Below are 11607 nucleotides of genomic sequence, written 5' to 3'. Positions count from 1 at the left end.
AGATGTACATAAAGTCTGCCTCCACCTCTCTCCCTCCCTCCCTGCCCCCTGCAAAGGCCCTAACCCCCAAACCTTATGAACAGGCAGAGAAAGGCTGCATCGGGGTATACGTATTGTTGACCATGTCGCTTTATTTCATCAGTGCTCCATTTTTAATGGATTCAGGCCAGCACCCCAGAGTACAGGACTCAGTTCCTAAGGACACCCTGACCCGGCAGTCTGCTGTTCCAGGAGGAAAAAGCTTTACTTTAAAAAAAAAAAAAAAAAAAAATCCTTCTGAGTAGAAAATACAAAAAATCAGACAGAGTGGAGAGGTCATTCCATGAAATGACTGAAAACAGCACAGCGTGGCAAGAACACTAGGTTGGGAATCAGGAGACCCCGGGCACCAGTCTGGGCTCTGCCTCAAACTAGCTGTGGCCTTGGGCCCGTAGTTCACCTCTTGGGCCCCACTTCCTCATCTAAAGCATTTAGCACAATTATTCTGTGAGGCACTTTGCAGGGCAAGAATCTAGCAAATGCCTCCAGTGTTTGCCATCGAGTCCATCCTGCAGACGTGCTTGGTGTCTTTTTTTCTCCTGATGAAAACCAGCAATGGCCAGGAGCAAGTCCCAGGAATATATTTTAGACAAGTCCAGCGTCTCTGGCCATCCCGTAGAAGATGCCTCTGGCTGCGATGAGGTTGGCTGGAGAATCAAATTCAGCTACTGTCCCTCTGTCCAGGACAAGGACCCTAGCCAAAGAAAAGAAGTGGTCAGGTCTCCATCAGTTTCGACCTGGCCCTTACCGTCCAACTCTGCCCTTCTGGGTCCTGCTCAGGCCCTGCGGGGACATGCCAACCCTCCTGCTTCAGGAGACCCACCCAACACAGCCACTAGGCCACATGTGCACGCTCGCAAGGCTGGTTATTTTAGCCACTCCGTTTGCTCTCCTAGCAGATGAGACCGTTTCTGGGATCAAACACAAGGTTCCTATTCATCTCTGCTCTTCAGGCCTCTGAAAACCTTCCCTAATGAGCCCTTCCCTCAACCGGGGTCACAGGACTGTGCGCAGGGAGCCACGGGCCTGTGCGCTGGGCCCTGTGCGCTCCTACCTGCTTTGTGCCAACTCACAAAGGCACACGGCAGGAAACTGGGCTGCACGGAGGCCTGACACTGGAATCTGGGACTTTGGCTGCATATCTGGTTGCTGCTGATGGATGGATACACACACACACACACACACACACACACACACACACAGAGTCAGGTCTGGGCCTGGGATTAGAATCCCCTGCCAATCAAGCACGGGGTGCACCTGGTGCAGGGCTAACAGCCTGACTCCCAGGGTGAGGCAGGAGCCAAAAGGGCTCCCCTGAGCCCGGCGAGATGCTCCTGGATGGGAAGGGATGGGCCTCACTCTGTTCCCTTACCTACAGGGCTCCCGGAAACACGTCCTGGGAAGGAGTGTGTGCACATCTCTGCCTGGTCACTGCCCAAATGAGCCCGGGAGATGCCCCTCCTCCCTTCAGTGGTTTCTCACTGTTCCCTAGGGTAACGACTGCTTCCCCAGGGTCCTCAAAGTGCAGGATGGTGGGGCCTGTCCCTCTCTCCTCCTCATCTTGCCTCCACTCCCCCCTTCCCCCTCTGCACTCCTGCCTCATGTGCCCTCCTACCTTTGCCTGAAATTTGTATCCGTACCCCATCTCCTCGCCCACTCGCCAACTCTTACTCATCCTGTAGGGCCTGGCTGGTGCTTCCTTTCCTTAGGAAAGATAGTGTCCTGGCTGCCCTGTGTGGATTGGCTTTCTCTTCCCTACATACACATACCCCTGCTTCCTTCCCGCAGGCTCTCCTTACACGTTTGATAGCAGGAGTATTTGATTAATTTCTGCCAGTCCCACTAGAATGAATGAACTCCCAACCTCCAAGGTTGGTTTGAGCCTTCTGCCCTCAGGGTTACCGGTGACCGCCGTCTTCAGTTAGGCCTGAGAACAGATCCTCTCAGCCCATCCCTGTCCCTTGTCTGGACCCAAGGCCTGGCACCTCTGTCTGCCCTCTCTTCTCTCAGTGGGGGCCTGGATAGGGGTGGGGTAGGGATGGAACAGACAGACGGTAGCGTTGGGCATTCTCGGCTTGGTTCCCCAGCCCCTGGGGGCTGTGTGGGGACACTTCTGAGGCAGGGACAAGGTCTGCCCATTGCCCTATCCATGGCATCCTCCCTACCTCCCCGTGCCTGGAGATGTTTATTTTGTGAATAAAGCCTTATTGATGTACTCCCGCCACACTCCTTCGACACAGATTTATCTCAGCTTCCTCCTCTTCCTCCTTCTGAGCTCCCACATCTCCAAGGGGGCCAGTCTGCCAGGCCAGTGCCACGTCACTTCCGTGAGGCTCCTGATCCCCCTGCCCCTGACCTTGTCCTCCAGCATCACACCTTAACGTTGGACACAGTGAGGGAATAGGTCCCAGATTTTTCTTTTGGCTGAGTGGCTGCCTCCCCAGGGAAGGCATGAGATTCCCCAGGGCAAGGCCCTTGCCCTAATCCTTAGAGGAGGTTATGGTAAGAGGCTGGGGGAGAAGCTAACACTTTCCAGGGTCGCCTGCATTTGAAACGCTTCATTTCGTTGACTCCTTACAACAACCCCGAGAGAGAGGTTCTGCACCTTGCCCAAGGTCACACAGTAGTCAGCAGCTGCTGGGGCTGGGGCTCAGCCCTCCGCTCTCTCACCACAGGGTGTCTGCTCCTGAGGGTCCAGGCTGTCAGGGTCCAGCCCTCTGAGGCAGGGACTCTAGCATCATACACTTCTCTTAGCGGCTTCCCCACCTGTACACCCAGCTCGGATTGTGGGAGCGACGTACAAACAAAGGGATGGCCACGCGGGCCCTCTAAAGATGCAGGGTGCTCAGAGAGTGAGGGTTTTGTCATGAAGGACCCGGTTCCAGCTCATAGCATTAACAGAGGGTGGCAGGGAGGCAGCGTGGGCACAATTCACGATGCCTAGGGAGCCCCAGTGTGCCCCTTCCCTACACGTTGGTGACCTCAAAGTGTCCCGTATGTCTCAGAAAACATCACCGTGCCCACCGTGGGTAGATGACTCCACTCTGTCCTGCCCCTTATCTATAACTTGGGAAGCCCTGCTCTGTCCCTCATGCCCTAGACAATCCCACGAGCTCTCCCGTGTCCAGGTAATCTGCATGCCTCTTCCTGGTGACCTAGATAACCCCACCAGGTTCCCCCCACCGCCCCCCGCGCTGGGTTCTGGCGCCCCACCTGGTACAGTCTACGATGGTGTCGAGCCGGTGCGCGACGGTCAGTACCGTGCAGTTCTCAAACTGGGTGCGGATGGTAGCCCGGATGAGGTCGTCAGTCTCCAGGTCCATGACAGCCTGGCCTCGTCTAAAACCAGGATGCGGTTGGGGCGCCTGGGTGGCTCAGTTGGTTAAGCGGCCAACTTCCGCTCAGGTCATGATCTCGCGGTCCGTGAGTTCGAGCCCCGCGTCGGGCTCTGGGCTGATGGCTCAGAGCCTGGAGCCTGTTTCGGATTCTGTGTCTCCCTCTCTCTGACCCTCCCCTGTTCACGCTCTGTCTCTGTCTCAAAAATAAATAAACGTAAAAAAAAAAAAAAAAAAATTTAAAACCAGGATGCGGCTCCTGCGGAGCACGGCTCGGGCCAGGCACACGAGCTGGCGCTGGGAACGGGCAAGGCAGGCATCTCGAGCTGGGTTCCCCCACCTGCCCCCAGGCAGGACTCCCTGAACTGCTTCTGTCTGCATTCCTTCCCAAAGGCCCAGGACTGGCTTTCTGTCTAACTTCTCCCATTTCTGCCTCAGCCCAGTCCTCCTGGAACACGGAGTCACGGAGATCTGGGTCCCACAGGGCTGATGAGGGGTCTGGGGTAGAGCAGTGCTCAACACTGTGAAATCCTGGTCTGTCTCTGGCACCCCCGGCTTCCTCCTTCTGTGTCTTTTTCCCTGTCCTCGCTCCTCAGCTAGTGCCATGATGCTTCTCTGCTTCTATCCGTCATTTACACTCTAGAAAGAACACACCTAAATGTCTCTTCCCGGATATTTGCACGCATTGTCATCTTGCCGAGCCTAATGTCACACAATTCAGACAGTCATCTCCCAGCCCCATGGGGGAATACAGGCCAGGGCTCTGTTGTGAGGACAAGAAGGGTCAGGGACACGGGGACTCCCGAGTCTGGTCACTGGGGAGGTGGAGGAGAGGTGGGGCGCATACCTTCAACCTCTTGCCTTGGAAGCCAGAGCTAGTGAACAAAGCGAGGCTGTGTTCCCAACCACAGAGGCTGCTATAACCCCACACCCAAGGACAAATACCTCAGCCTTTCCCAAAGGGGTGAGTCACCGCAGCCCAAGTGAAGGCCAGGCTCTCTCGCTGGCCCATTCCCGCAGCTAATGAAGGTTCTGGCATCAGAGTGAGCCTCCAGCTAGAACTCAGGGCTGATTTATGGTAGGACTGGCACAGGATGCAAGTTCTCCTTATTAAAGCGGCTATAATCTCAGTGAGGGGTGGGGGGGGAGCCGACCTGTCTCAGACCCTGGCAGACGGGGGGGACGGAGGGGAAGCTCCAGGAGAGGTGCTGACAGCAAGCAGAGGTAGGAAAATGGAGGAAAGCCAGCTCTGGGTGCAGGGTCTGGAAGCTTGTGCTTATCCACCAGCCACCCCAACACGGCTGCGTAAATGAAATCCCGTTGAAGGGCATATTCAATCTCCCGGGACTAGCAGGGGAAGTGGGGGGCGGGGGGCAGGGCCATCCCACGCATGGCTGTGACACAGCGATGAAGGGTTTGGGGCAAAAGCCCTGGCTTCCCTGAGTCCCTGCCCCCCCCCCCCCCTTCTTGCTAGCTGAGAAGCTTTGGGCAATCATTTTATGCATTGGAGCCTCATTCCTGGCCCACAGGACTGCAGTAAAGATTAAACAAGATAGCGGATGCCAACGTTCTTTGAACGCTATTAAGTGCTGAGCAAATGTAAAGGTTTTTGTTTTTGTTTTTGAGGTCTGGAGAGAGTCCATGGGTGTGGACCCAGCAGACTAATACGAAGAAGAATAAAATAGCTAAATATCTCAGGAGTGTATCCAGGCTAAGTGCTTTCTGTTTCATCCCAATGACCTCAAGACTGCTCTGTCCAAATGATAGCCACTGGCCACGTGTGGCTATGGAGCGCTTGAAATGCGGCTGGTCTAAATTGGGATGTACCGTAAAGGTAAAAGTCCACACGGGGGGGGGGGGGGGGGGTTCAAACTTAGTGTGAAAAAAATGTAAAATATCCCTAATAATTTTTATATCAATTACTTGTTGAAATGGCAACATTTTAGATAGACTGGGATAAATGAAGTACACTTTTCGAATGTATTCCATCTATTTCTTTTCTTTTCTACCTGCTCCTTTTTCTTTTTTTAATGTGGCTACTGGAAAAAAATTTAATTACACATACATGTCTCACATTATATTTTTTAGTGGGCGGCACGGTGCAAAAAGGTATGGGACTGCTATTATCCCCATTTTAGAGGGAAGGAAGAGGTACAACAGAGAGGTTAAGCAACTTGCCCCAAAATCACACAGCTAACACAGGTGTGGGAATCAATCGCAAGCCTTTAGACTTAGTAAGAAGTGACTCCCGGCCCTCCCTGCTGCACAGCCCGGGGGCTGTGGATACAACACTGGGGTGGTAAGAAAGCAAAGAAGGGCTTGGAGAGCTCACTTCGCTCACTCGGAAACTTCAGAAGGACTTGCAGAGCCATCTTGGGAAATATCTGTGAGCTACCTAATGCACTGTAGGTTTTGCTCTTACCTGATCCAAGGGCTCAGTACAGACCCCCACCCCAGGCCAAGCACAGCATTGACAACCTCGCAGGACAGGACTGACAATGGTTTTCGAATCTCCCGGTTCCAATCCCAGGCATGCCTTCACCTAGCTAGGTGACTTTGGCTCCGCCTCAGTTTTCTCATCTGCAAAGGGGGACCATCACCACCTCGGGAGCTTGTGGGAGGCGTCAGTGAGATCCCACAGAATATGTTCAATACGAAACAACAGCCCCGCCCCCCCTCCCCCGAGCGCCCCCAGACTGAGACGGGAGTGGGGAGGGGGCTGTGGCCTGGACTCTGTGTCATTTGATACGAAGTCTTCTACCCCTTGGGTTGCTGTTTCTGACCCACCCAACCCCAGCTGTTACCTGAGATTCTCCCCTCCCTCGGAGCCCTGGAAGTCCAGGCCCTCCGGCTGTGAGCTCACAAAGGTGTGCAGGTAGGAAAGCTCCAAGGCTCGCCATAGATCTGCCTCCGAGTAATACCCAAAGGGGTCCAGGTTCATACGTAGGGACACGGAGAACAGGATGGGGTCCTGGCAACACAACAAGGTCTCGGAAGAGGGCCGTTCAGGCCCCCTCAGGAGCCATGGGTCCCAGGGCCAGAGAAAAAGAAAGGAATTTGGGGCAGCGTTTCCTATTCTGTCCCCAGCCCTCCAGGAGGGAGGCAAAGGGCAGATAAATGCCTGTGGGGAAGCGATAAACCCCAGCTTTGCCGGTCAAAGTTGTCCACCAAAGCAGACAGAGGAACCGCTAATCTGACTCCAAAATGTCCAGTCAGCAGAAAAAAACACCCCAGAGGAGCTAGAAAAAGTGAAATGCAATTCCGAGTGGGGAAACAGGCAGACCAGGACAGAGCGTCTCAGGGGGATGGGGTACTTGAAGGGTCCTGCAATCCTGGTCTCAACTGGTAGCCCAGGTGGCCGGAGGGCAGCGTCTGATGGGGCCAGGATAGTCTGACCCCTTTCAGATCCATGACAGGTGGCTGCTCTGTGGCTCTGCTCCTGCTGTCAGGCTCTCCAGCCTCTCAGACGGAGGTCCGGGGCCTGGACCTCAAGCTACAAAGCAGGGTGGGGCCCGCCCCCCCAACCCCCAGGGCTGCTCAGTGCGGCCAGTCCATGGCAGGCTTGTACCTGGGGGATGACGGTCAGCTGAGGACGCAGGTCGTGGAGTCCCACATCTGCCACGTTGAGGCCGTCGATGCGGATTTCACCTTCTGCGGCCTCCAGGATGTGGAACGGGCAGAGGGTCATGGACGATTTGCCGGCCCCGGTGCGGCTCACGATCCCCACCTGGAGGGAGTGAGGGGGGCTTTCAAGGGGCGGGAGGAGTCAGCGGGCATCTCCAGGGCCGCCGGACTTCTGGGCTGCGGCACCTGCTCTCCCAAAGGCTGTGGCCGCGTCCCCGGCACAAACCCACCCCTCGCGTACCTTCTCGCCACCGTGCACACGCAGACTCAGGTTCCTCAGCACCAGCTCCAGGCCCGGCCGGTAGCGCACAGAGAAGTTCCAGAACTCCACTTCGCCCCGCAGGGGCCAGCCCGCGGGAGGACGGCCGCTCTCCACCACCCAGGGGGCCTGGCCCAGCGGGGAGGATGGGTCTGCGTCAGGGTGGCCCCTCTTCCGCAGCCGGGCCCTCTCCCACTCTCTCCTAGGAGCCTGAGCTCCTCTCCCTGCCTGCCCTAGCTCCCTGAGTGGCCACTCTGTGACAGCTACCGGGGTCACAAGTCACAAGGTACCGCACAATGGAGGGGCACACCATCAACAAATAAGCACATCTGCATAATGTAGCAAAGTGCCGAGTGCTGAGAAGTGCTTGGTGTTGTAGAAGTACAGAGTGGTCATGGAAGGCTTCCTGGAGGAGGTGATATTCAAATAAAGACCCAAAGCAGGGTGGGGGAGGTGACAAGCCAAGTAAATATCTGGGGTAAGGGCATGCCAGGCGGAGGGCACAGAAAGCGTGAATACCTCCCCAGATGTGTTCTGGAGCCTAGTGACAAAGTGAGAGGTAGGAGACAGATAGTGGGTGGCCCCCTCATGAAGGGCTTTGCAAGCCATTTTAAGAACCATGGTTTTGTTTTTTTGTTTTTGTTTTTTTTCACTCCAAGATGCAGAGCCATCAGGGGCCATGTGCAGAGCAATGGCACGATTTGATGTGTTTTTAAAGGATCCCTCTAGCTGCTATGAGGGGAAGGAGAGGGGATGATGGAAAACAGGGAAGCTAGTTAGGAGGTTCTTAAAATAAATTGGGCATAAGATGATGGTGGCTTTGAGACAGGACCAGCAACAACTTGGGAGGTTCAGTGCAAAATGCAAATGTGGGGTCTCTTGTTCGATAGTTATTAAGAATGTCCACGTGGTGACAGCACAGAGCATTAAAGCAGATGTAAGACCCTTCCTTCTAAGCGCGGGGACCCGTGTGACTCTGCAGGTCACGTAAAGCCACCCTGCTTCGAGACAGGAGAAGCCAGACTGTCACCAGTCAAAAAGCAAAGCAGCCAGTATAGACCATTCTCTCGAGGAGTTGTCAAAAGATTGGGCAACAGGGTTGGGGGCAAAGATTTTTAGGCTATGGAGACAGATCGTGTCTATGGACAGGGGGAAATGGGAACGTTAGACATGAAGAGGGAGAATTTAAAGATCCCTGCCAGCAGAGGATTGAGGGGGGTGATAGGAGATGTCTGGGGAAGGCAGGGGGGAGGCCGGGGGGGCCACGGCGGCAAGAGAGGCCAGGCTGAGAGGAACAGGTGAGGTGGGGGCTCAAAGGAGACTGACAGGGCAAGAGCTTGGGTCACAGACGCTATGAGGGAGGGCCTTCCAAGAAGAAGGCAGGGGTCATTTTGTCTGAACGTCACTGAGAGATTGAATTAGATGAGAACAAGAAAGTGTCCCCTAGGTTTGGAACCAGGCGGGTCGTTGGTGGAGTGACAGGGCCAGAAACCAGACCGCGGGAGGCAGATGTGTTACAGGGTGACGGGGTTCCCCACTTCCCCGTGTGTGCTTTAAAACGAGCTTCGTGACAAAGGAGAGCAGAGAGACGGGGCCGTGAGATGTAAGGGGGAGGGGAGGTGGGTGTGTGTGTGCAGGACGGATGCTATGATAGCTCATGTTTGCCAGTGAATGGGAATCATCCAACAGAGGGAGCAGGCTGTAGGAAGCAGAGGGTGTAATGAGGGGGGTGAAGTCCGCAGGGGTAGACTTTGGTAGCAGGAGGGACACTTCCTGCTAAAAGAGGAAGGAAGAGGTGAAGGGACCACAGGCAGTTGGAAAGTCTGGAGGCGAGAAGGTTGAGGGAGTTCACATCTCCTACCCTATTTTTCTCAGGGGCAAGTAAGTCACACAAGGTCCATGGCTGAGCCAAGGGGAGGAAATATGGGGGTTCGAGGAAAGAAGGTTCAAATGGCTCTTTCTGGAAGTGGGATCACATGCTTTTGGGGGAAGCAAAATAGAAATACCCAGCAGTGATGTGTGGTCACAAACTGGAAGTAAAATCAGTGATTTTCTCCAGCGATGTCTTAGCTGCTGAGTGTCAGTATGTAGAAGGTAGACAGAGGGGCTCGGCTGGGGAGGGGTTTTGTAGGCGAGGACCACTGACAGAAAGGAGGGCAAGGGAGTTGGGAGCATTGGCACCGGTGGAGCACAGAACCCAGGCTAGATGACCTGGGGGACAGAGGGACAAAGGTAGGCCACAGGGTTGGGGGTCCTAACGATGACAAAGTTCTGGGACAGCAGAGGTTTGGGGCACATGAGCTGGGAGGACTGGGAAGGGTGGTTTAAAAGCTTGACTTGAGGGGCAACTGGGTGGCTCAGTCGGTTAAGCGTCCAGCTTCGGCTCAGGTCATGATCTCACGGTCCGAGAGTTTGAGCCCCGCGTCGGGCTCTGTGCTGACAGCTCAGAGCCTGGAGCCTGTTTCGGATTCTGTGTCTCCCTCTCTCTCTGCCCCTCCCCTGTTCATGCTCTGTCTCTCTCTGTCTCAAAAATAAATAAACGTTAAAAAAATTTTTTTTTTTTTTTTTTAAATAAAAGCTTGACTTGAGATCTCAGAGATGGTGCAGCTTCTGGGTGTGAGGAGGTCTGGGGTGTGACCACAGGAAGAAGTAAGTGGAGAAGAGTCTGCATCTCCCCGCCGCCATTAGGGGACAACTCCCTTTCCCCAACAAAGGCCATGCTGCCCCACCCCTGCTCCTTCCACCCAGCTAATCTCTGGCTGGAGTCATTACCCTCCTGAATACCCCAGCTGAATGACCTTCCTCTTGTCCGCCCTCTTTGGGTGCATCACTCCAGGGCTCTTATCAGAGCCCTGTCTTCCCTCTCCCACATCAGAATCTGCCTGAAGAGAGACCCACCATGATCAACTCTGGACCCTCTTCACCTCCTAGCATAGACCTCTGGCTGATGCTCGATAAGGGTTGAGTGGATGAATGAATGAATGAATGAATGAAGAATCCCCCAAATGAAGAGCTGGTCTTGGGATGTAGGGACGATGGGCCACCAAGCACCCTTCCCCAGCTATTCCAGAATCGCCCTGCCCAAGGCTCATCCTAGGACCCACCTCAGTCTCTATCTTGGAGTACTCCTTGACTCTCTCCACGGCCACGATGTTAGACTCCAAGTCTGACATCATTTGGATCATCCACATCAGACTAATTGTTATCTGGCCAAAGGGACTGGGTCATGGATACGGTGATCTCCCCTCCCCCCAATAGCTATGGGAGGAGTTCCGACTCCCTGATTATGCTCCTTGCCTCTACGCCCCAGGTGGGCCTGGGCAAGCCCATAGGTGTGCCACCTGGGGCTCTATCACAACTGTATCTCAGGCAGTGACCTTGCAGACTTAACCAAAGACTACCTAGCCCAGTGTTTCTCAAACTTTAATATGTATAAGAAAGTTTCCCCAGAGAATCTTGTTAAAACGTTGCTTATGATTCAGTAGGTCTGTGGTGGGACTTGAGATTTTGTATTTTTTTTTTTTTTTAATTTTTTTTTTTTTAACGTTTTTTTTTTTATTTATTTTTGGGACAGAGAGAGACAGAGCATGAACGGGGGAGGGGCAGAGAGAGAGGGAGACACAGAATCGGAAACAGGCTCCAGGCTCCGAGCCATCAGCCCAGAGCCTGACGCGGGGCTCGAACTCACAGACCGCGAGATCGTGAGATCGTGACCTGGCTGAAGTCGGTCGCTCAACCGACTGCGCCACCCAGGTGCCCCGAGATTTTGTATTTTTTTAAATTTTATTTTGAGACAGAGAGAGACAGAGAAAGAGAGAATCCCAAGCAGGCTCTGTGCTGTCAGCACAGAGCCCGTCATGGGGCTCGATCTCCCAGTTCATGAGACCATGACCTGAGCTGAAACCAAGAGTCAGATGGTGATGTTGGTGTAACCGGTCCCTGGACCACACTGCGTGCCAAGGAGTCTTGATAGGCATGCAGAATCCTGAGCCCCACCCTGGGCCTGCTGTATCAGAACCCACATTCCAGGTGATTCATAACACAGGAAAGCTTGAGAAGACTCATTTGTCTAGATTGCCCTTTGTTTACCAAAGCATTCAAGGCTTGAGCCCTCTGAGGCATTGAAAATGTGATCTAAGTCACAAAAATGCCATTTGCAGTCATTTAAGATTTTATTTTTTAAGTGATCTCTACACCCAACGTGGGGCTTGAACTCACGACCCCGAGATCAAGAGTCGCACGTTCCACCGACTGAGCCAGCCAGGCGCCCCACCATTTGTAGTTATTTAAGCCTTTGATAACACAGGCTGATGTCAGGTGACCAGCCCGCCCTCTACTCCAGGCTCCAGT

General features: G+C 54.1%; 1 protein-coding gene across 1 annotated transcript in view; it reads right to left on the bottom strand.

Moving 5' to 3' along the window:
- Positions 1-113: 113 nt before the first annotated feature.
- The window catches only part of ABCC3 (ATP binding cassette subfamily C member 3), a 43928-nt gene continuing 32434 nt past the window's right edge, over positions 114-11607 (bottom strand). Inside the window, 5 exon segments of the mRNA XM_053892232.1 lie at positions 114-733; positions 6179-6345; positions 6943-7101; positions 7240-7386; positions 10362-10463. Of these exon segments, the coding sequence (XP_053748207.1) occupies positions 625-733; positions 6179-6345; positions 6943-7101; positions 7240-7386; positions 10362-10463 (684 nt within the window). The 3' untranslated portion in view covers positions 114-624.

The sequence above is a fragment of the Panthera pardus genome, unplaced genomic scaffold (assembly GCF_024362965.1).
Source record: "Panthera pardus isolate Hobbes unplaced genomic scaffold, ASM2436296v1 HiC_scaffold_3, whole genome shotgun sequence".
NCBI classification, from domain to species: domain Eukaryota; kingdom Metazoa; phylum Chordata; class Mammalia; order Carnivora; family Felidae; genus Panthera; species Panthera pardus.
Note: the sequence above shows the minus strand (reverse complement) of the source record. Positions and strands in the feature narration are given on the sequence as shown.